Source organism: Mustela putorius, unplaced genomic scaffold (genome assembly GCF_011764305.1).
Source record: "Mustela putorius furo isolate JIRA1106 unplaced genomic scaffold, ASM1176430v1.1 tig00003845_pilon_pilon_pilon, whole genome shotgun sequence".
Taxonomy (NCBI): domain Eukaryota; kingdom Metazoa; phylum Chordata; class Mammalia; order Carnivora; family Mustelidae; genus Mustela; species Mustela putorius.
This window is the reverse complement of record NW_025421998.1, coordinates 40,753,269-40,777,767: the sequence shown is the minus strand read 5'-3', so window position 1 is coordinate 40,777,767 and position 24,499 is coordinate 40,753,269. Positions and strand designations below refer to the sequence as shown.

The 24,499-nt window shown below is 38.5% G+C and overlaps 1 protein-coding gene across 9 annotated transcripts in view; it reads right to left on the bottom strand.

Annotated features, from left to right (window-relative positions):
* Positions 1 to 19,227, bottom strand: part of MIOS (meiosis regulator for oocyte development) — a 37,012-nt gene extending 17,785 nt beyond the window's left edge. Inside the window, exons 1-6 of one of the 9 annotated variants that reach the window (XM_045062730.1) lie at positions 19,005 to 19,227; positions 17,839 to 17,935; positions 11,627 to 12,968; positions 11,213 to 11,311; positions 2,817 to 3,071; positions 455 to 624 (exon numbers count right to left, since the gene is read on the bottom strand). In XM_045062730.1, coding sequence (XP_044918665.1) covers positions 455 to 624; positions 2,817 to 3,071; positions 11,213 to 11,311; positions 11,627 to 12,920 — 1,818 coding nt within the window. In that variant the 5' untranslated portion in view covers positions 12,921 to 12,968; positions 17,839 to 17,935; positions 19,005 to 19,227. The other 8 variants (XM_013064199.2, XM_013064197.2, XM_013064196.2 and 5 more) reach the window with 8 other exon arrangements.
* Between the last annotated feature and the right edge of the window lie 5,272 nt (positions 19,228 to 24,499).

Sequence of the window (24,499 nt, the reverse complement as noted above, 5' to 3'; positions counted from 1 at the left end):
AGCATGATCATACATCTTCCAAACTGGTAAATGTCTGAGAATATAAATACTAACTTGGAAAAAATATATAGTCATTCTGATCATAACTGATCATGTATTTGTTTACTTAACTAAAACCCAAATATTTACTTTTAAAAAACTGCAGTTCAATATAAAACTTACACTTATATAGTTGTAGAATTCTAGAGCTGCTCTTAAGCTAAAGGATAAATCCTATGCTGTTTATATCTATAAATTATATTGTTCAAACTATTTTAAAAATCAAGTTTATTATCAGCTAACTGTAAAATGACATTCAAGAAGAGCTGCTCAAAAATATTTAAGATACGTTCTTTTAATGCAAAATACATAAAAATATAACAATATTTTATGCAACAGACACTTGAAAATTTTAACAAGGTTAGGTAAAAATGCCTAACTTAAAAGGAGTCTTCTCAAACAGAAATTAGCTTACCAATACTCCATCATAAGATCCTGTCTCACTTGTCAGAAATGCAAACATGACACACAGATATGGGTTATTTAACTGTAGTCGTAGAGTGCTGCACATTTCTCTCCAAAGGGAGTTTTTCTCATCCGTATATCCCGATAAAGCCATTGCCACAACATTGAGATTCAGATCACCTGCACATTAAAAACACTCGGCTGGTCAAAGTGAGCAAAAGCTCAATACTTCCTCTTCCAGTTCTAAACCATAAACAAGTATCAGAGGGTGACATTTACCTACAGAAAAATAAGCGCACTAGAATTAAGGGTTTTGATCCAGATTGGAAAACTTGGCAAGGACCACAAGCACAAATTTCCATTCTTATAAAACTTTTGTCCATATTGCTAACCCTGTGCAAGACAAGCACATCTTTAAATTTTCAAGTTCTCATTCCAGGCAGTTCCTATACAGTGTTATTGTTTAGGGCCTAAATGAAGTGAAGTGAAGCCATACCACCAGAATCACTGTCAGCCTTATTAAGTTCACTTATGTTGACATATTTCAAAGCAATGGCAGTAAATAATACAGTATTTCAGTGCTATAACTTTCAAAATTATTTTGTTTTCCTATTCCTAAGTACATAATGCTCAGACTTAAGTATATGTTCTGAAAACCGGTATCTCAGCATTCTTTTAATAGTTTAACACTTCTAATTTTTCTGGGACAAAATTAACTACCAGCAATCCCAGAGCATTGTATATGGACACATTTGCAACAAAGTATTTGTTATCAATAGTTTTTTTTTTTTTTAAATCAATAGTTTTTTAAACATCAGTTCTTAGCAGTCTATATAGTCACTGATAAACTGCTAACCTGACAGTTGGCCCTATGGACTGGCTAGCCTCCTAACATAAGGTCACTTCAAGAAAAAACTAATTTTACTTTTAACTTTTACTCTTAAGTGTTTTGTACATTTATTATAACAGTTTTCTTATTCTGTTCCTGGATCCTAATCATTTTCTTTCTTTCCCAAATAAAAACAGCATTTCCCACTTCCTTATTAAATAGCCTTATTCTTCATTTCTATAAACACTTTCCCCAAGTTGCTTTGTGCTTGCTTCCTCTGCTTATTCTATTAAATTGGACTAAAGTCTGTTAAGATTAACAACCACCACCACCACCACCACAAAACAGTATCTCCCTAATTCCTGCTCAAAACAATGTGTCCAAGTGGAGGAAGGCTGGATTCAGGGAAATCTTCTCTTTAATCCTTAAAGTTATTGAAATAACTGGAAAGAGAGTTTTCCCCTACTGATAGAATAGGTGTTCAAACCTAAAACTGATTTCCAGGTATACATGACAGGGAAGTATCATGTCCCCAGGTTGTAACAAAATTATAATCAGAAATGGCTTTAAATATCAAACTCTTTTTTCATCGCCACATTACCTTCTATTGTATTCTCAAATGGGGAAGACTTACATTAGAGCAAACGTGAAAGAAAAAAGGCCAATCTGGCAAAACATTAGCTTTTTCAACTTTTTTAATGCAAGTAAATATATTACAGTTAATTTCGTGTTTTTCTGTATGGTACAACAGAAGTGTAACGGTTTCAAAATGGACCAGCAAGTAAGAATGAAGTATTCTGAATACCAGAAATAATTTGCTAGGTGCATTAAAATCAATAGCTACATACATCTTAGTTATTTTTAAGTGAAATATTCGTGATAAGAAAAAAAAAAACTCTGAATTTCTGGATTGAATTCATTTGCCTGAGTATTCTCTTGCAGAAAATGTAAGAATAAAAACTTTATTATATTTCATTGTTTCTTTCTTTAAAAAAAAATATCAAATGGAAACTATGCTTAAATCACCAGACTCAAGTAGAAGCATTTTTGCAGCTCAAAATATGATTTTTATAAAACTCTGTATTAGTCTAACTAAAAGTGTCAGTTTCCTAAAAGCCAACCAATAACCATCCAAACGACAAAGTAAAAATACTCTCAAATATTTTCCATAAGAATGCTTGCAAACAAACAACAAAAGAATGCTTGCAAATTGAAGTAGTCCTATCTTCAAGAAAATACATTTTTTAAAAAATGTGAATGTCTTTTAAAGAAAAAGCATTAAGACAGATGCATTTGAGCATTCACTGTAATATTATTAGAATGGTACTGAAGACACATTTTGTCTTTAGACACATTATGATCTTAACAGACATAAACCAAGGCACAAACAAAAGGGATTGGGCTAATACTTTAATAGATACATTTATGTGTTCTCTTTCAAAAGAATTTACACAAATATACTATCTAAATACTTGAAAGTTATCAGTGTCTTCTCTTCAAAGGACTCTACGAACTACGATTATCCTTGACTATCACCTAATACCTTTTTCTGAAGATGCCCCTTCATTCAGGATTTGGATTGCTCGTCGGATATCCAAGTTGAACAATGCCACAGCAGCAGCTCTCTCCCACTCCCCTTCTTGTACAAGGGAATTCAAAAATGGCCCTACATCTACATCCGTTCCTTTCTTTATCCATCCACAAAGCTGTAAAGCTAAGATTCTCTCTTCATTTAAATTTTGAATATCACTTTGCTTATCCAAACTGCTCCAATTATGTCTGCTGCTTTCCACCGTTCCTAAAAAGAGAAGTATTTTTATATTAGTTGTTTATTATTTTTTGAAATATATTTAGAAAATAAGTCCATTTTACACAGATTATCTCAATGTCATATTTTGGATATTTGACTTCTTAACTACAAATTCATGACAGCATAAATGTAAAATATGCCACAAACAAAACATACTTTACATGTTGTTAAGTTAAATAGTTCCTTGAGTATCAAAAAGAGCTACAGGAAGAAAGATTAATGTTTGCTAACAGTAAGTTTGACTCCCTGCTTCAGAGTACTTCTCTGACTACCAAATCTAAGAGTGCCATTTTTGCTATCTAATGTGAAACCGTTTCCTCCATTTCCTCTAGATCTAATGTAAGCTCCCATATTTCGTTAATTTTCAGACTTATCTCTTCTCCTGCTAGAACATATGCTCCAAACGGGCAAGCATCTTATTTCTATTTGAGAGGTTATCCCCAGTGCTTAAGACCTAATACACTCTCTCTCCATCTTCTGTTTTTTTCTTTGTATGTATATACATGAAAAAATGAAATAAATATAAAAGTACTCCAAAAGTTTAAATACTTGGGATGCCTGGGTGGCTCAGTTGGTTAAGCGGCTGCCTTCGGCTCAGGTCATGATCCCAGGGTCCTGGGATCGAGTCCCACATCAGGCTCCTTGCTGGACAGGGAGCCTACTTCTCCCTCTGCCTCTGCCTGCCTCTCTGTCTGCCTGTGCTTGCTCGCTCTCTCTCCCTCTGTCTCTGACAAATAAATAAATAAAATCTTTAAAAAAAAAGTTTAAATACTAAAGCTAATACACAATGGCAATGATTTAAGGTTTCTTCCTCTTCACTAAGTCAGAAGACATTATATTCTCATTCTCTTTTTGTAAGGAATCTAATTCATCCAGCATTAGATTGCAATCAAGGTAGATGATCCTAATGGTACTAAATTAAGGTAAAACAAAGATGAAACTTGACTCAATTATAACTCAAATTCTTAAATGTTCTACAAAGTTTTACCATCAAAACTGTCATTGTAGAATTATGTGTTGTTATTTTAACAAAAAGGATTTTCAGAATAAACTAAATTATGAATTAGGCAGCAACAAGGTCCAACATTACAAACATCTTTTATTCGGAGTAACTTATAGTAATTCTATGTTTATCTACTTATATGTAATACAGTAATTATACCTTTATAAATAACTAGATCAATAATAAATGGGTTTTAAGAAATAATTTAACTTGTCTAGGATTGTATAATGGGCTCCATGATTCTAACCCTCTAGTAACCACACCCTTCATAATCCTCTTCCCTTGAGTACAGGTGAAATCTGTGACTTGCTTCTAAATAACACAAGATTGTACAAGCGAAAGCATTTTGGAGATATAACTAAGGTTGTTATTCCATTGACTCTTACTTAATCAAAGGGAAATTACACTGTGTGGGCCTGCTATAACCAGGTGACACCTTTAAAGGAGTCTGGAGGAATGAGAGAGAGTCTCCAGCTGGACTGGAAGTAAAAGCTTTGTTTTGAGACAGCTATGTGGCAAGGAAGCACGCAGCCTCTATGAGGGCAGCCCCTGGTAACAGGCAGCAAGGACACTTCTGTCCTGTGGGACAGAAAGAACCAATTCTGTTAACAACCATCTGAGCTGAGAAGAGTACCCACATCTTCATTTTAGCAATGTGAGACCCCGAGCAAAAGATCAATGAAGGTATGCCAAGACTCCAGACCATGGAAATGATGATAATAAATGCATTAATATAAAACTAATATACTGCCCAAAGTTGACTTTAACTACACTCATCGGATCAAGGTATTAAATAAATGAACACAAGCAAAATTGAGAAAATATTAAAAACTGAATTGGGCACCTAGGTAGCTCAGTCAGTTAAGCACCCCACTCTTGATTTCAGCTCAGGCCATGATCTCACGGTTGTGAGATCCAGACTGGCTTCGGGCTCCATGCTCAGCATGGAGTCTACTTAAGCTTCTCTCTCTCCCTCTGCGCCCCCCCACATGCATGCTCTCTCTCTCCTTCTCTAAATAAAATCTTTTAAAAAACCCAATTGAATCAGTTGTCATTTACAAATCAAATATACACATATGTAAATAATGCAAAATATTATTTCTTAAAGTCCATTTATTCTAAATACATGGGTAGAGTAAAATTAGTACATAGCCGAAGTCTAAACTCACCAAACCTAATTCACACTTTCATTTATTTATTAATTTTTTTATTTAAAGATTTTTATTTATTTATTTGACAGAGAGAGAGAGAGATCACAAGTAGGCAGAGAGGGAGACAGAAAAAGAGGGGAAGCAGGCTCCCTGCTGAGCAGAGAGCCTGATGCAGGGCTCAATCCCAGGACCCTGACTGAGATCATGACCTGAGCCGAAGGCAGAGGCTTTAACCCGCTGAGCCACCCTGGTGCCCCTAATTCACACTTTTAAATAAACTGTTTCATTATATGATGTTCGGCTACAGCAAAGACCTACAATATTATTCATGTTAGGACATATTTTAAGCTATATATCACTGCTTTATGAAAAGTTTCAAGATGAGTTATTTGTAAAATTCTGGAAATTTAATAAACAGTTAAATAATTACACTTGAAAGTACTTATTTTTAACCCTACTGTTGGAAACTCTTGCCATTTAGGTCAAGGGCTCAGGAGGAGACTTCTGAAGTTTTCTTTCCTTAAGAGAACCACCTGCCCTTTGAAAAGAGGAAGCAAGCTGCTCTGTTTGCAACCATGAGGAAAGTTAGTCACGAAAAATCACTTTTAGCTTTTGAAAGTGAAATTTTAAGAACTATTAGAAAATTCTGAATAATGATTAAGTTAAAACATGTATATTAAAAAATAAATACAACATTACTTTTCTGAATAACAAATTTAAATTTAGATAGAATGTACGTATTACATTTCAAGTAGAACAGGCCGTCAATGTATCATAAGGTATTTATTTTTGTATCTCCCCTATAAATTTTGGATTCAATGCTGAGGATACTAAAAGGTAAAAATAACAATTTTAAACAGCTGAACAAAAAGCAGCATTTTCAAACAATTCCTCTTAATTTATTTATTTATTTATTTATTTTTAAAAATATTTTATTTATTTATTTGAGAGAGAGACAGTGAGAGAGAGCATGAGCAAGGAGAAGGTCAGAGGGAGAAGCAGACTCCCCGTGAAGTTGGGAGCCCGATGCGGGACTCGATCCCGGGACTCCTGGATCATGACCTGAGCCGAAGGCAGTCGTCCAACCAACTGAGCCACCCAGGCGTCCCAATTCCTCTTAATTTAATAGAGTTTTTATTTTACAGCAAGTGTGTCATGGAATAAAGATCAATACATATGACTCCAAAGAGTTCATTACTAAGAGATGGAAAAATACCCTTTAAGTGAAATGCCTGGATATTGTGTCATGTATTTCGGTTGTCTAGAGGCCTTCTTACAGCTTGATGACTGTATGACAGGTTAATTAGGGTTATCAAATAAGCAATATGACATTGTGCATTTCTAAGTGTATAGTCATTATTTTTAACATGTGGGAATTTTAAAATACACGATTTTAACTACCTCTGAAAAAAATTAAAATCTATTTAAGCATGTTATGCAATACTAAAGTGTCAAAACTGTATCCCTTAAATATGAGATTGCACTACATATAAATAATAGAATTGACATTTTACTGACAGGTGTGAGAGAAACAAGTTCATGTGGAAATTAAAAAACATTTTTCTAAAAAATTGATTTCAAATACTACACCAAGCAATCAGACACTATGCTATCTGTAGATATTAATTTGTTGCATTTTTACATCTATATAACAAAGCAGTACAATTATACAGTGTATATAAGAACATTTTGTTGTTACAAACATTAAGTCCTACCTATTCGGTCTATTAAAGTAGTTCTGAATAGACAAGTTCTCTAGATCACAATTTATCCCTGAAGTATAAAAATATTTTCATCCTATCGGATGGAAGGCTGACCAACATTTATTATGCAATTTTTTGCCACCCTAAAAGGAAAGAACTATAATACTAACAACATTAAGAACACTTTCCACAAGACTGTACAAGACATTCCCTTAGAGCATGCATTCTCATCCTGGTTGACTTTAATACTTGGTCCACCCAATAAACTAGTCTCTCTGTTCCTTTGCTTCCTTATCTCCAGTGGTTCACACCTCCAAGATTTCACCCACTCCTTTCATAACCTCATAGCCTTCCAGAAATCTCACTTCTAAATTTTTCAAACTCACAATCTCTTGGTCCCTCATATTTTTATCTATCAGTCTTCTGTCATTTCCCTCCCAAAGGCAGCAAATGAATCATTCTCTTCCCAGTGTCCTAATTTTCTCAGCCCACTGTCCTTTATTTTATCTTCTGGTAAAACAACACTGCCCCACAATCCTCCCAAATTTCTCAAGCTAACTCTGGCTCCTCTTCTCAGTGTCTCCTCCTCCCTATAGCCTTCCTGGTCCTTCTCAATAAGCAAACCCACTACATTGAAAAAAGAGCCATCAGGGGGAAGCTCCTCAGCCTCCAGTCATCGAACCTTATACAACCTGCATACCTTTCCCCTTCCCCGCTGGCTGGTATGGAGAAACTGTACATTCTCCTATTTAATGCTAGTCTTTTCACCTGTGCTCTGGATCCCATTCTCTCATATTCCTAGGAATTTTGCTCCTCACTATTTCCTTTTTTCTGCATCTCAACCTCTTTGTATGGGCTTCCTCACAACAGCATTTAAGCTAGCTTAAATCAATCCTATGTTAATAACAAAAACAAAGAAACACAAAAACCCTCTTATTATTCCAGATCCACTTGCTGCTTTTATTATATATTCTTTGTCCTCCTTCATTTAGTCAAATTTCTTGGAAGAATTATTTAAAATGGATGACTTTCCTTCTTCAACCTACTCTAAACTTCTTGCCTACTGCACATCTCCACCTAACTATCTCGAAATCAACTTTCTCCAAAACAAACTTTTTTCCTTCTCAAAAGCTCTCTTCCTATGTTAACCTACGTAATTAACTGGTACTGATATTAATGCACTTTCTTAAGCTATATATATGTGTGTGTGCTGTTTTTCACTCTTCCTTCCCCTCCATCTCCTGTATTCAATCATTACATTTTGTCACACTCTAATTACCCACATTTTTTCTAGCTCCTCTGCCATTAACCTTGATAGGAACACCTTCATGTCTTGCCTAATTACTGCAGCTTTTATTTTAAAAATATTTTATTTATTCACTTGAGAAAGAGAAAGATGTTCAAGCGCACAAGCGGGAGGAGGGGCAAAGAGAGAAGGAGAAGCAGACTCACCATTGAGCAGGGAGCCTGCCTAGGGGCTCGATCCCAGGATCCCGAGATCACTACCTGAGCAGAAGGCAGACACTTGACTGAGCAACCCAGGTGCCCTTAATTACTGTGGCTTTTATCTGAGGTCCCTGTTTGAGCCTCTCCAATTCATTCCATACATAGCAACAGCTCTAAAACACAAATCTAATTCTGTTAATACTCTTTAAAATCTTTCCTTGGTTTCCCTTTGCTACAGGATAAATCTCCCTAAATTCTTACCATGATTTCTAAGTCCTGAGTTACTTACCCCACTGCTTACCTTTCTAGTCTCCATTCTTCCCTCATTTCCTTTCTCACACTCTGTTCCAACAATACTAAAATGTGCTATGCTCCCTCTCCTCTGGGTTAATTGCATATGTGGCTCCCTGTCTGGACCTTCCTTGCCTTTGTTTTTACCTCCTCCGGGGAACTCTCTTTAATCCTTACACCCAGATTAGGATTCTTCTATACATAATCGTTAGTTCTTCCTCATAGTAAATTGCCGAGTTACTTGTCCATATTCTGAACCAGAATGTAAACCTCCCAAGAACATGGGTAATATCCACCTTCTTCATTCTCTATGAGGGAAGAGACTTAGATTGTTGACAGTTATATATTATTCCAAGAACAATTCTTAGCACATAATAAGCAAATAATAAATATTGGCTGAATAAATAAATTTACCTCATATTGTAAGAATTCAAAAATGTAACATGGGGAAAGCAACTAGAATGACATCTAATACACAGTATGCACACAGTATATATTATTTATCACCAAAGTTAAAATTTCACTGTGTGCTATATAATACAGTGAGTAAGATGGCTCAATGAGTTGACTATATGTTGAATCATAAGAAAGACAATTAAAGAAGTTTGGCCAGATAAAAAACTGAATGACACGTATGCCATCTTTGACAGTTATTTCTCTACTTTTCACTTTGGGACTGTAGAAACAAAAGTATCAAAAAGTATCAAAACCAAAACAAACAAAAAGCTGAAAGTCTAGCAATGAGGAAATCTTTCTAATGTAGTTTTTAATCTGGGTAAAGACTACTCTTAAGTCAAAACGTTCAGTTTCTCTCTACTACAGTAGAAATATAAAGATATTCTATTTGTCCTCTTGCTTTTCCTCAGAGGCAGTTTGTAGGTTTGCCCCTAAAATATATCGAAATACAACAAAAACAATAATACACCTCAGAATAACTGAGAACGTAATGTGGCCTGACCTGCTATATAGCAAAAATACTAAAAATTCTATAAACTGTTTAAATCTTTGCAGTGGCAATTTTGAAGTCATGAGCAGGCTCATTTATAGGGATATTACAGTGTATCTGCCCTTTTACTTACATTAATAAAATGGAAGTTTCTAATTGGACCCATGTATTTTATTTCTAATAAATTTATTTATAAGAAAATTTACTTTTTTAGTGGAGAGCTAGTGAGAAAGTACCAAAATGAAATCTATCAAATAGTGTCTACTATAGCAATGTGGAACAAGGTAATAATGCGAAAAGTCCTTTAAATTTTTTTAAAATAATATCAACAGTTCAATTGAAATACTTAACCTATTCTTATTAAATTAGTATTTTTTATATTTTGTATTATTTGTATAGTACCTACAAAAATCCTATTAAAGACCAAGTTGAATTTATTACTTGAACTGCCACTCTTTGACTAAATATAAACTACTTTTCTAGCAGCTTGACTTGGGCCCAAATTTGACTACTTTCAAAAGCTAGATACTGAAAGGCGCCTGAGTGGCTCAGTGGGTTAAGGCCTCTGCCTTCAGCTCAGATCATGATCTCAGGGTCCTGGGACCGAGCCCTGCATCAGGCTTTTTGCTCAGCGGAGAGCCTGCCTCCCCCGCTCTCTCTACCTGCCTCTCTGCTTACTTGTGATCTCTGTCAAATAAACAAATAAATAAAATCTTTATTAAAAAAAAAGGCTAGATACTGAATCCTAGGTTGGGGAAAGGATTATAGTAAAATGCACAATTCCATTTCAATAAAAAACAGTTAAGAGGGGCGCCTGGGTGGCTCAGTGGGTTGAGCCTCTGCCTTCGGCTCAGGTCATGATCCCAGGGTTCTGGGATCGAGTACCGCATCGGGCTCTCTGCTCAGTGGAGAGTCTGCTTCCTCCTCTCTTTCTCTCTCTGTCAAATAAATAAATAAATAAAATCTTAAAAAAAAAAAAAAAACAGTTAAGAATAACTGCTCAGTGAAAAACTAAGTTTGGCTCTTTTGTCATATTTATTCTTAAATAGTTGGTCAATTTCAACCCTGCATTAACTCATACATTCATTTAATCATCAATGACTCTTTCAGGTAAGGCTCCTTCAGGTAAGGCCATACTTCATGACATAGTTACCCAGACCTTGCCATTAAATAGCTAAGTGAAAGCATTTAGGCAGCACAATAAAGAGAGATCTCCTTCAATTATGTCATTTTATTTAGCTTTTATAAAAGCAAAATACTGTGGTATAACCCAAACAGCCAGGATCCTATAAATCATCTAATGTACACCTCTCAAAGTGGGTCTTCAAAAAAAAAAAAAAAATAGCAGTGAATAAATGAATAGATTAGAAAGACTCTATCACTTCAATGAGTCAAGACCCCCTGAAAAAGAATTTTGGATATAAAATACGCATTTAACAATTCACTAAAAGTATCTAACCAGAAACCCTCTAAAACAACAAAAAACTTTAGGCACATCTATTCTGAAGTAATTAAATGATGGGGATAAAAGGAGAAAAATAAGAGTACAAAAATTATACTTTAGAAAATAAAATATAGAATTTTCTTACCCAAAGAGGATTTTACAATTGATTTAATTCCTGCATAAACCAATGATCCTTTGTTTCCTGGAGACTTCTGATCCATATCTTCTGTATACTGCTTCATAAGTATTTAAATGCATAGGAAATATTAATGATGATGCATAATAACATATTTCAAAGCTAAATTTATTTTGATTTGGAGTGAATAGGTATCAGCCAAAGTAAGATGGTCCTACTTTATCGCAGATAAACTTTTCTTCCTTCTACACAATCTGTAAAGCAGTATTTCAACAGTTTTAAATAATTTTACTTTGCAATTTTAGCATTATGTAACTGTATTTGCATATAAAACATTCAGAATAAAATTTAGACTGATCTTTCAGCAAACTTTAAGAACAGTTTTACCTGATTTATCTCATGAAATTCATAATAAAAGGATATAGTGCAGGGTATACCAGAGGGACTTGAGCTGTGGGTCTTCATTTCCAGCTAAAATATGGTTTCTCCACACCTGTTCTGTATCAAGTCCGTACCTGGATAAAGCCCGAAGGCGCATCTTTGTTGCTATATCTTTTTCTAAAGAATTATCATTTTCTTCTTCTGCACATTCATACAAATGACGACCACAAGCCCACATTAAAGATGTAATTGGGCTCCAGGCAAGAGATATCCTTTCAAAAACAGTGAAGTCAGACATTGTTCGGTTGGGAGTTACAACTATCATTCTATTTTGACTTGTTGGATGCCAAGCAAAGGAAGCAATGTAATTGTCGCAAGGTTGCACACTTCTTTCAATTATTGTGGGTTCAGTTTCATCTCCAATGGGAGTGGGTGTGTGCTGCATATCATATAATCTAATAATGTTACTATCCCTTGTCAAAGTGGCCAGCAAACCAGTCCTAGTTGGACACCATGCTACTTTTGTTAAGGGCTTTGGTTGCTCAGTCAAAGTCAAAACTGGCTTCTCAAATTTCCTTAGATCCCATATGGCAACCTGACCTTCATAGAAGGAAGCAACACGATCATGGAAGTAGGGGTCTACTGTCACCCCCTGAACAGCTTTTGTATTTACAAACATCTTTTGGCTTGTATTCCGAAGATCAAATATGGCTAAGTTACGATGCATACCAGCAAGGAGAAGTTTCTGGTCTCGTGGAAGCCAACAAAGAGAGAGACAAGCATCATTTTGTCCTAATTCATAAAGAGGTTTTGTTACTAATAATGTTGTTTCAGTTTCACCTGCTGAAAGTCTCACTTTCTCCATGGGAACTATATCAGGAGTATATTTGCTGCAAATATCCCAAATCAGCACTGAAAAATCAGCTCTGTGTTTATCAAGCCCAGCAGCAAGCCAGTTACTATCCAATGGATTCCACGCAAGTGTATTACATTGTCGTGCATGTTTTGGCACAAATTCTTTTCCTATCAAATCTTTGAATTTTGAGTTATGATCCTGACCAAGACTTGTAAGTACAACTCGACCATTGGCTTGTCCAACTGCTAGAAGACATTCAGGATCATAATTGAGATACCAGGCAACACATTTCATATATGGCGTATCTGAATTTATTGATAGTAATGTAGCCGCAGAGTCTTCAGATAAACGTAAAGATCCAGCTTTGAGTTCTGAATTCACAGTAGATTCCACGTGATAAAGGCTCAGTTCAGAGTCACATACAACAAATCTATCCACCTGGTGTGGTGCCCACAATATATCAGGTTTGGTACCGCTCATGTTTATTGATGTGCTCAAAGAGTCCAGTCAGGTCCATTCACTGAAAATCTGTTTAAAAATAAAGTTTTAAAATCTTAACAAAATATAATTGTAAGATGAATAAACTATTAAGAAAATCAGGAAATCCTCTATTCGAGACTCTCTTTCAATATATTTCTTCTAACTGCTATGAATTCATGACAATATTTATTGATTAAAAAGGGAAAAAGACCTTCCCCCCAATAAGATGAGGTGGTGAGATTCTGAGAAATACATTTTGGCCTTACTTCCCATGATCAATTATTTTAATTGCACTGTTGTTAGTACCTTCATTAACCTTAGGGCTAACAGAACTTCAGTACAGTGAGCAAATTAATAAGCATCATCTCTTTGAAGGGGGTAAAACTTTAAAGGGTCATCAAACATGTTTTTGTGTGTGTGTGTGGTTTTAAGATTTATTTATTTAACATACAGAGCTAGCACAAGTTGGGGAGTGGCAGGCAGAATGAGAAGCAGACCCTCTGCTGAGCAGGGAGCCTAATGTGGGACTCGATCCCAGGATCCTTGGATCATGATCTGAGCTGAAGGCAGACACTTAACCAACTGAGCCACACAGGTGTCCCATGAATCATGTTTTTAAGCAAGTTTACACCAAAACTATTCAATAGAACTTTCGGCAGTGATAGAAATGTTCTCTGGCTGTACTGTCTAGCAGGGTAACTACTAGCCACATGTGGCTAATCAAGCACAAGAAATGTAACTAGTATAAATTTTAAATCTTATTTACTTTTCATTTATTTTTAATATAAATAGCCACCTGTGGCCACCAAAACAGAAAATGAAGATTTAAAGTACAATGCCGCTATTAAGACAGAGGTCTCTTCCTCAAGTTTCAAGAATAAGCAGCAGCCCTGTATAGCAGAATAAACAATAACATGGACTGCACAGAGTTAACTTCTATTCCTAGCTCTGACATATATTAGCTATACACCACAGAAGGGCCTTTGTGATTAGGGGTCCTTTTGTTTTCTCACCTACATAACTGAAGAGTTGGTTTAGAGTACTGTTTCCCAAACTTCATTCATGTACCACTTATTTTATTCAATATTTTTATTTAAAGTGACTATTTTTAAAATCAGAAAGTTGATCTTAATTTCATCATGAAGTCCATGAATCACAGGTTAAGGTATGCTTAATACTTTTTCTAAGACACATTAAAATAAATATGTAACTATTAAAATGCTTAGTATGTTTTTTAGAAGGTTTTATTTATTTGTGAGAGAGACAAAGAACATGAGAGGTGGGGAGGGGCAGACGGAGAGGGAGAAGCAGTCTCCCCACTGAGCAGGGAGCCCAACATGGTGCTCCATCCCAGGGCCCGGGGGATCATGATCTGAGCAAAAGGCAGACACTTAACTTACTGAGCCACCCAGGTGCCCCTGAAATGCTTGATATGTTACTTATATTGGAATTTAAAAAAAATGCTTGATTATGTTTTACCTAAAATCATCCTGTTTACAACCAGTAGTACACACACTGCATTTGGGAAACTGAATTAAGTGATCATTAAAGGCTTTTACAGTTTTCAATTCTATGAACTTTGATTAATACTGACATGGAATTTTGGAAAGATGATAGCTGTTTAAACACAAACGAAAAATAGCCATGTTAAAAATGGTATTTTAGGGACGCCTGGGTGGCTCTTTTGGTTAAAGTGACTAACTCTTGGTTTTGGCTCAGGTCATGAGATCAAGTCCCTCTTCAGGCTCCACACTCGGGGGGACATCTGCTTGAAGATTCTCTCCCTCTGCCCCTCACCATACTCACACGTATGTCCATGCACAATCTGTCTCTCAAATAAATACATTTGTTTTTAAAAATTAAAAGAAATGCTATTTTAAGAGCAAAAGCTACTTAACAAAAACTTAAATGTCTGTTTCTAACCAATTCTGGCTAGAGGTTAAAGTCTGGATTAAAAAAGGTGAAAAGTATTTGGAATCTTCATGGCAATTAGAATCCATACAGCCATGCTGTCAGTTCTTAAAAGGTGAAGCTATGATTCATTCACCCCCTGATCCCCTACACCAGATGTAGAGCCAGGCACAGACTCCTAATATAGATACACTAAATAAAATCAGCTCAAACATATTTGTTTTACTTTTTGACCTTGTAAAACTTTCAGTCAGGAATTGTCAGGAATTATCATTCTAGAATTCAATATATTCATACAATTTTGTAGTCAAATGCTCTACCACTGAGCTATACCCCCCACTCGTACAATTTTGTTGACTGGGAAAGACCTCTAAGAATTCTTACACTGGTTTATTTCATTACTTAAGAGGTCTGATGCACACGATCATCATTTCTATTACATTTCTACTAGACCCTCAATTTCTTCACTTCTTTGCTGTTTTAAGCTTGCCTTCCCCAAGCCTAGATCAACCCAATTATTTTCTCTTCTTTCCTCTACTCAGGCTGCCAAGTCTCACAGCTCTGAGGACTGATTCTGTAAGAAATTAAGGTATGCAACATGCTTAGCCTATGGTGTTGATTCAGCAATTCTTTTACTCATCTGTATATTCAGGCCTTTATGAAATTCATCTTTATGCAATACAACTTGTACATACAGGGACCTTTCTAAAACGCAAAACTAGCCAGGCTATACAATGCCTACTTAAAACCCTATTCCAACTGCTCTTAGTAGAGAGTTCCAAATATTCAATATAACCTATAAAATCCTAAATGCTTTGGTCTCTACCAACTGCTTTTAGCATCAAGGCACACCATTTTCCGCCCTGCTGTGTTCTATCTACACTGTTCTTTTTGGTTCCTAGAATATAATCTTCCTCTGCGCCCCCCGCCATCACCACTACTTTGCAAATGCTAGTTTCTCTCGATGGAGCATTCTTCCCTCCCTTCTAGGCCAAGTTAACACATGCTTGACCATCTCTCAACCATCATGGTCTGAGGCTGACATCAAATATCCCCTATCCCCTATCCCCTTCCTGGTCTGTCAGTTTATTTAGATAGTACTCTCAGTGAATAGTATTCCTTCCTTTGAACACCCTGTCTCTCCTAAATTATAAAAGCTGTAAGAGCAAGAAAAGTATCTTTGCTTTCCATTTATACCTCCAATACCCAGCCTAGGCCTAAACACTTAGTAGATACTTAATAATTATTTATTAAATGCTCCACCTGACATTTCTTACACTGCTCTATCCAAGTTTTACCCATCTCCTCATTCTTCCATGCCTTATCCTTCCTAGTAGAGACTGGCTTCAACCAAGAATGAAGTACCCACTGTCAGGGTTCCAATGATGGGCAAGAGCCCACAGTGAGCCACCCTAAGGGAGGGTCACTCTAATACCTGTCTTTCATTTATTCTGTAAATATTTAGTGTATGTGGTAGAAACTGTTCTAAATGCTAAGAACATGGTAGTGAACAAAGAAAGACAAGCTCCCTGGTAGCTATAATCTAAATTGCCCCCCCCCATTCAGGTTGAAGCCCTAATCCCCAATGTGACAGTATTAAAGACCCTTTAAGGGGGTGATTAGAGTTAAATGAGGTAATGAGGATAGAGTGCTAATCTGACAGAAATGGTGCCCTTATAAAAAGAGGAAGAGACAATAGAGTTCTCTCCCCACGAGGAGAACCCAGTGAGAAGGCAGCTACGTACAAGCCAAGAAAAGAACTTTCACCAGAACCAGACCACACTGGAACCCTGATTTTGGTCTTCCAACCTTTGAGAACTGTGAGAAAATAAATTTCTGTTATTTAAGCCACCTACTCTGTGGTCTTTTACTATGGCAGCCAAAGCAGACTAGTAAACTAATCTAATAAAGACTGCATTCTAATGCTGATATTCAATTTTAAAGAGAATTTAAAAATTCATGAATGAGAAGAGGCACCTCATACAATAGGACATAGCTAAGACAACAAAAAGAAGGAACAGATACTGCCAAGTAAGAGTGCACACTCATGTCTTCACAGAGGAAACCTCCTAAATGGAGGTATCTGGAGATCTGGCCTATCTTCTTATCTTATCAAAAGATAAACACTCAAATAATCACACTTTCAATATGGGCCTCCATCTTATTATCATATTCTTTACATGGATGATCCATAAGAAAATTGGTGGCATGTGGAAAAATCCACCATAAAAAAATCAAGTACTACTATAGTTTAAAAAAGTCTTTGATTTGCATAACTCTCAATGGAGGACTGTCAGCATTTCTCCTGATTGTAACTACGTTTGTACAATATTTTATTACTAGCCACAAAATCTGATTTCAATAATTCATACAGAATCACAAAATTGGAGAGAGACTGGAATGCCTCTCACATTTCATAAAGGAGTAAAGTGAAGACCAGGTGATTTAGTTCTTGTCCAACCCTTCCCAACTCCCATCCTAGATTACTGCAGAAAAATCACCTAGGTTATTTGCAAGGTCCAGTGCAAAATGAAAATACAGGGCCCCCTGTCCCCTGTATTTGGGCCTTATACGATGGCATAGGTTGCAAAACACAAAGCTGGCCCTGAATAGAGAGGTACATCCATAAACACCCTTTTAAGAAATGCCTTTCTTTACAGTCCAACACACAATACAGATGGATCTTGGCTCATGAACACAGATGACGAGGAATATGGTGAAGAGCAAAGGAAACAACCTGGAGTCAGAGGACCTCCAACTACTCACTGGCTAGACTCAACTAAGTCTGTTAATACACCACAACTATAAAATAAGAGTAAGAACCCACCCTACCTCCATCTCACAAAGTTGTGAGAAACTGAGTTATTCGCATCACACAGCTATTGGTATCACTATGATTTCCTTCAGCAGCCCTGAAGTTAATGTTCTCAAATGCTGGAGACACTGGAAAGTGGGAGGAGTAGGGGTGAAATCTGCAATAATTAAAGCTTACATTTTACATCCTCACCTTCAAGCGTAACAAGAGTTCACTTCCCATCAAAGGTTTCTGAGCAAAGGAAAGCCATGTTGGTTCTGTATTCTTCACCAGAGTATCTGTAACAGCACTGTCTGACAGAAACACTGCGTTAGCCATGATTTAAAAGTTTCTGGTAGCCACATTGCAAAAGAGATGAAATTAAACAATGTTATTTTATTCAACCAAACATATAAAAAAAATACCCTTTTCCACATGTAACTGATATAAAAAAATACTGAGGATTTTTTTTTTCCTTTGGTGCCAAGTCTTGTAAATTCAATGTGTATTTTACATTTACAGCACATCTCAACCCCGTGGGGCTACTGGACAGTGAAGAGCCATAATACTAAGTATACAAGGTACCCGACTACTCAACTTTCACAGCCTTTTGTTGTTGTCTTCTACTTTTCTATGACAGTAACAACAGTACTTTAAAGAAATTTTCAGCCTCACCATCTTCAAGGAGAGGCACTGCATAAATTTCCTTTAAAATTGTAGATATACTTGCTCCTCCTCCCTCTCTACCTGCCTCGTGATCTCTGTCAAATAAATAAAATCTTTCCTAAAAGATAAAATAAAAATATAGCTATACAAAAAGCCTGCAAATGCAGTCATTTGCTAAGCAATTTAGCAATGCCCGTGGCACAAGGGAAAGGCTTTATTCATCCTTACACGGAATGTGCATTGGCCCTACAAGCAGAAAGCACAGCTAACCCGGTGACAGGCCCTTCAGGAAATATTAGTAGAGTAGAGCTAGAGAGCGTGGCTCGTTGCTATTGCTGGAAGTCAGGAACCTGAGGACCACTCCCACGCTCGACACCTGGCTGAGCCTCCCGTCCAACGCCAGGGCACCGGGTTCCACACGAACTCGCCGCGCGTGTAGCTGCAGCGCGGACCCAGCGCCCCCGAGGGGTTTCGCCCGCAGCCCCAAGGCTGCCTGCTAGGCCCGGCCCGCGGCCCGACGCGGTTATCCCGCAGCACGAAACGCTACGACCCGCGCCACCGCTCCGAGGAGGCCCTCGCGTCGGCCCCGGCCCGGGCCTTTTAACTGGGCTTCCCGGGGCCCCTCACGGCGGCCCCCGCACTCCCGAGCCCGCTCATGGGGGGGCCTCCGCGTCAGGAATGCTTAGACGCTACCGGAGGCACAACTCACTGACCTGAAGAGGCAGCGCGGCCGTCGCACAGCCACTTCCGGCCCGGTCACCGCCCCTCCCTCCCTGGGAGTCCGCACGCGGGCAAGATGGCGGCCGCAGCGGCGGGGCCGGCAATCTGGGCCACCCGGCCCGGACCCAACACCCCAACACCGCGCGCCTCCCGGACGCGCGGACGCGTCTCGGTCTTGGAAGTTCCCCACCCGTGAGCCCCGCCTTTCGGTTGCCCGGGAGTAGCACCGCCCCGGGGCGGGGTCACTGCTCTGGAGGCCCCGCCCTCCGCCCCCAGCGCTCCTCTGCACCCCCGGAGGCTCCGCCCCTGCGGCCTGCGGGAGGTATCCCGGGCACGCGCACCTGCGGGAGGTTTCCCGGGCAAGGCCCGTCGGAAATGCGTTGTCTCTGGCACTGCAGACGCTTTACCTCATTCGATCACTTTAAATTTCCATTAACAATTTATTGCAGGCCATCGATGTAGTAGAAATTCCAAGGTATGTGGTTCACGATTTATTCATTCCTTTGCTCATTCCACAAACACATCTTGAGTGTCTGCTGGGTACCTAGCGCCTTGCTGGAATGCTGGGGACACTGGAGTGAACAATAAAGACACGGTACCGGTAGAAAACAGTGATGCCTTGTTAGGACTAATCCAGCGCTCCACCGGAGGGGCGCCCCCTTAGTGTTGGGAGGTCAGGAACGCTTTCTTGTGAATCACTAGGCTGACCCCAGGAAGGATGAATACGGTATTAGATAGGAAAGGGAACAGCGGAGGAGGCTGCGAGAGAAGAGCCCTCCAAGGCAGAGGAAGATCAAGGGCAGGTTGAGGAGGGATTGCATCTCAGAGGGGAAGCTGTGAAGTAGGGATGGATGGGCAGGGGAAGTGGGGAGCGATCAAGATGCTCTGTCAGAAAGGCATTTGGAAACGAGGCTGGTGAGTCTGGGTGAACTTTTTCCTAAAGGCAATGGTGCAGTCATGGAAGGTTTTTAACTAGGCAGGTAGTGTGATCAGTTTTTCAGGAAGAAGAGGGAAGGGCAGGGTAAGTATCCCAGCGAGAGGTCATGGTAATCCGAACTACCATTTGGTATGTGGTCTGGTAAGTGGGGGGTGGGGGGTGGTGTGTGTGGAGAAGATTTAGAAGATGGAATAAACAGAGCTTGACAATTGACTTAAGAGAGTGAAGGAGAAAGAGGATTCTAGGGTTTTGGTTCCCATAATTCATTCCACCTTTGGAAAAGTGGAGCCCGAAGAAAGTGCTGTACTACAGGGAGATACCAGAAGATTCATCACTTCATACACTATCTTCCCAAGCTTCTCAATGGTTCAGGCCCTGGCCCCAAATTTCCAGATCGATACAAGCCTCTTCCTTATCTGTTCTACCATATACATAGTCTGTCCTCAGGAGATGGCATTGCTTCCTACTTCAGAAAGAATTTAAGTTATTAGGTAGGAATCCCCACAGCCTCCTACTATTTTCTCTTTCCTGTCCCCAACATCATCATTCATTCCCATTCTCACCTTCTTCTCCTTGACACAGAGGAAGAGGAGGGACCCTATATGTTTCTCATCTTCTGGGACCTTGCACGGTCAATTTCTCCTTTTCTGTGTGTCTTAAACCTCTCCATTTCTATTGCTTGTTTACCTTCAATGTATGTTCAAGTCGCTCTCATTTTCCTTCTCAAAGGAGAAGGCCATGCTAGCTCTCTCTTATCCTACATCTCCTATTTTCCCCTGAATTTACTCTTCTCAGCCTTCATGCCACTTCTTCTCCGTAACTGCTCTTTACTTGCCTATAGTTGTCTTCCCCTTCTCGAATATATGCTCCACATTACCAGTTTTCATTCCATTATACCTCCACCCCTCAATGTTAGCAAGGCACTTGGTGACCCAGTTAGAGAGGACAATTCCTTAAAAGGCCTCCCTTTCAGCTAGGGGCAGCTATATCAAAAAGTTGTGAGCAATGAGATATGAACAGAAACAGATCCTGTCCCTTAAAAGAGAAGCTGCTTGTCATTTACTTCCTCTTCTTCCTTCCAGCTGTCTGGAAAATGACAAAAAGAAACATTGTATAGAAATGGAGGCCATGTATTATGGGAGACAAAACTGCCCCATAAGTCCAAGCTTCAGTCTAATTGAGAAAGCTGAGCTGCCTCCTCCCCTGGATCAACCATAGACTTCTGGGCCATTACACAAGAGAAGATAAACTGTGTTGTTTAAAAATTGCTCTTTGTTGGGACCTGTTAGAACACCTTGGCCTATTCTCTAATACACAGGGACTCTGTCTGTTTTATTCTCTGCTTAATCTCCGGAACCTAAAACAGCACATAGCACAGGTATGCACTCAATAAAAATTTGTTGGATGAATCCCAAAACAATTGTCTTTCTTGACACTCTCCTCCAGCGAATATATTTTCCTCTCCTTCCTTTTCCATCTAAGCGTTTGTGAAAGTATATTCTTCTCATGGCATCACAAGTTCCTTGCACTCTAGAGTCCCTCGAGCAATAAGTGACACTTTTCTCAGTCTCCTTGGAAATCCATTCCCCTTCTGCACTAAACAGTGTTCCTTGTTAGTCAACCTAGATTCTGTAGAAGAGAAGCTCCTTGCCATTCACTTCCTCTTCTCCCTTCCCCCTGTCTGGAAAATGGCACCTTGTGAGTAGTGAGCTTTTACTATAGAACTCTGGATTTCCTATAGCTCCTGCTGCATAATATGTATTCAAAAATAGTTACTAAGTGGAAGAGTATATTCTACTTTTTAGAAGACTAAACTGTGTCAGAGAGCTTAACACACTGCTCTGAGGTTACACTACTTGTCTTTATCAAACGTGCATTTTGTAATGGATGCCAGAGTTGTGTAGTTCAGTCTCATGGTTTTTTGTTTTGTTTTGTTTTTTAATTTAAACTTTTGTGTCATTAACAAGATACTGTTCTTCACGTATGTTGTAGTGATCCAGAATAAGATGTTTGTTGTGGTTTAAAACCAATAAATGACAACAGCTGAAGAACTGCTATTTCCTTCTTATTTACTGCTGCCCTTAGCAGTAGCTCAGTTTCTATTGGAACATTCTGTAGAGTCCGAACTCCCTTTATTTCCACAAAATCAGTCTGCACAAAATCAGTGTAACCATGAGAGCAAGTTTTGCTTTTAAACATCAAGGGGAAATTAGGGCCCTGGAAAAATGTTTTATGGCTTAGGTAATCTTTTTAAAAGGTTGGGATGAGAAGATCTGAGATATCTTAAGATAGTGGTCTTCAAAAAGTATTCAAGCATACTTCCAAATTAGTTTTGTAAATCAGTATACTTATTCATATAATTTGGGGAAATACATCTAACATTGTTGTAATAAATTTACATAGTTCCAAGGATATGATTTTTAATAATTTTAAATACTTAAATTGTAAACAAAACTATTGCATCACACTTTAAATGTAGTTCTTGAAATTTAGATACTTTAGCGAGAGTTTCTTACAATCATTCATTTAAAACTTTTGTGACTAAGCTATTCTTTAATTGTAGGAAATTTCATGTTATTCTATTTTTCTTCTTGATCTTGTATTTCCACTTTACTTTCTCCCAGAAGTATCTATTTGTTTGATAAGAAACAATTACATAGCATTTGCTATTCCCAGATGCTTTACAACATTGGCTCATTTAATACTGTCTTGGGTTGGGTGCCCTGGAAACATATTTCAAGATGGAGATTGAGAGTAGGATACTTATGAGGGAGGGTTGGGATCAGCACCAGTGAGAGGAAGGAAGAAGATGCAGGTCAGGGCAGAGGGAGGAGCTGAGGTGTGATTCATTACCAACAAAGGCCTCAGCCAATCCATGAGAAACTTTGAAACTGGATTGGCCCTCCCGAGTTGTCTTGGGTAGGGACAAGGGATTCAGGACTCCATACTACCCCACTGATGTGGCTAGGTCACTAATGTGACCTGTCCTTTGAAAAACAAGTAGCTTGAGTGAGGCCGTTTTCTCTGCCAAGACAGTCCCCAAAGATGGCTGCCAGCTGCAGGCCATCTGCTGACAACTTTCCCAGCAGCTGAAGGACTAAAGCATTCATTACTGAAGGGGAACACTGGGGAGGTACATCATGGACTTCACGTCTTCATCAATTTTATGAGGATGATACTGTTATTTTTCCCCTTTAACAAATGAGAAAATTGAGGCACAGAAGTGTTAAATAAATTGCCCAAGATCTCGCTGTTTTTTTTTTTTTTTCTTTTTAGAGAGGGAGTGGGGCAGGGGCATAGGGAGGAATGAGGGGACAGGCAAAGAGAGTGGGAGAGAGAATCTCTCTTTTTTTTTTTTTTAAAGATTTTATTTATTTATTTGAGAGAGAGAGAGAGCGAGAGCAAGCACAGGCAGGGGGAGGAGCAGAGGGAGGAAGAGGAAGGAGCAGACTCCAGGCTGAGTAGATTGCTCAGTGTGGGGCTCTGTCCCAGGATCCCAGGTTCCTGAGCTGAAGGCAGATGCTTAACTGACTGAGCCACCAGGTGCCCCAGAGGGAGAGTATTTTAAGCAGGCTCCATAGCCAACGTGGAGTTCAATGCTGGGCTCTGTCTCCCAATCCTGAGATCATGACCTGAGCCAAAATCAAAAGCCGGATTGAGCAACTGCTTAACCGGCTGAACCACCCAGGCACCCCGCCCAAGATACCTCTTAAGTGGTGGAGCGAGGTTAGGTACACAGACGATGTGACCCCAACATTGTGCTTGTAACTATTGAATGGTAGCCACTTGATGTAGTTTTAAGTGTTATTAAAATGATCTTTTAAACAGCAGTTGGCAAACTTGTTTTGTGAAGGGCCAGATGGTAAATATTCCCAGCCTTTCAGGTTTTACTGCCTTGATCACCACTCCTCCCTTCTGCTGTCCTATTACAAAACCAGTCGTCGACAGGACACATGCAAAGGAAAACTTTGTTTCTAGAAACAGGTGGCATGTTGGATTATTGGCTAAACTCTGTTTTAGAAAAAAGCATTTAAAGATACAGGAAACACTCATGTTTTATGTTATAGGAATAAAATAGTACCGAAAGGAATAAACATCATAATTCTAACCTTATTTTTCAAAGATGGGAAGGAATAACGGTGCTATTTTCTTAGTAGTTTCCTATGTGTGGTAGGTTTAAAAGTGATCATTATTTTCTTCATTACATTCTATGTTTTCTAAAATAAAAATGTAAAAAATTTTTAATGAGGAAAAAGGTCCAATGAGTATTATTTTAAAGAGTATAGTTGGAGGAATTGGGATGCTTAATTCCGTAATGATAGACAGACACATCATAATCCTGTACCTACGGAGTTAAGGCAGAAATAATAGGGTTTAAGCAGCATCCTAAATGCTTCAGTAACTGGAACTGTTCTAGGATGCTAACATTTTCTGCTTGCTCATTTCTTCTTCGCAGAGTCTCTTTCATTTGTGGGTAACTTGGTGTTATGGATGAAGGTGTGTGTTCCCTCCCTCCCAAATTGATATGTTGAAATCCTGCCACCCTATGTG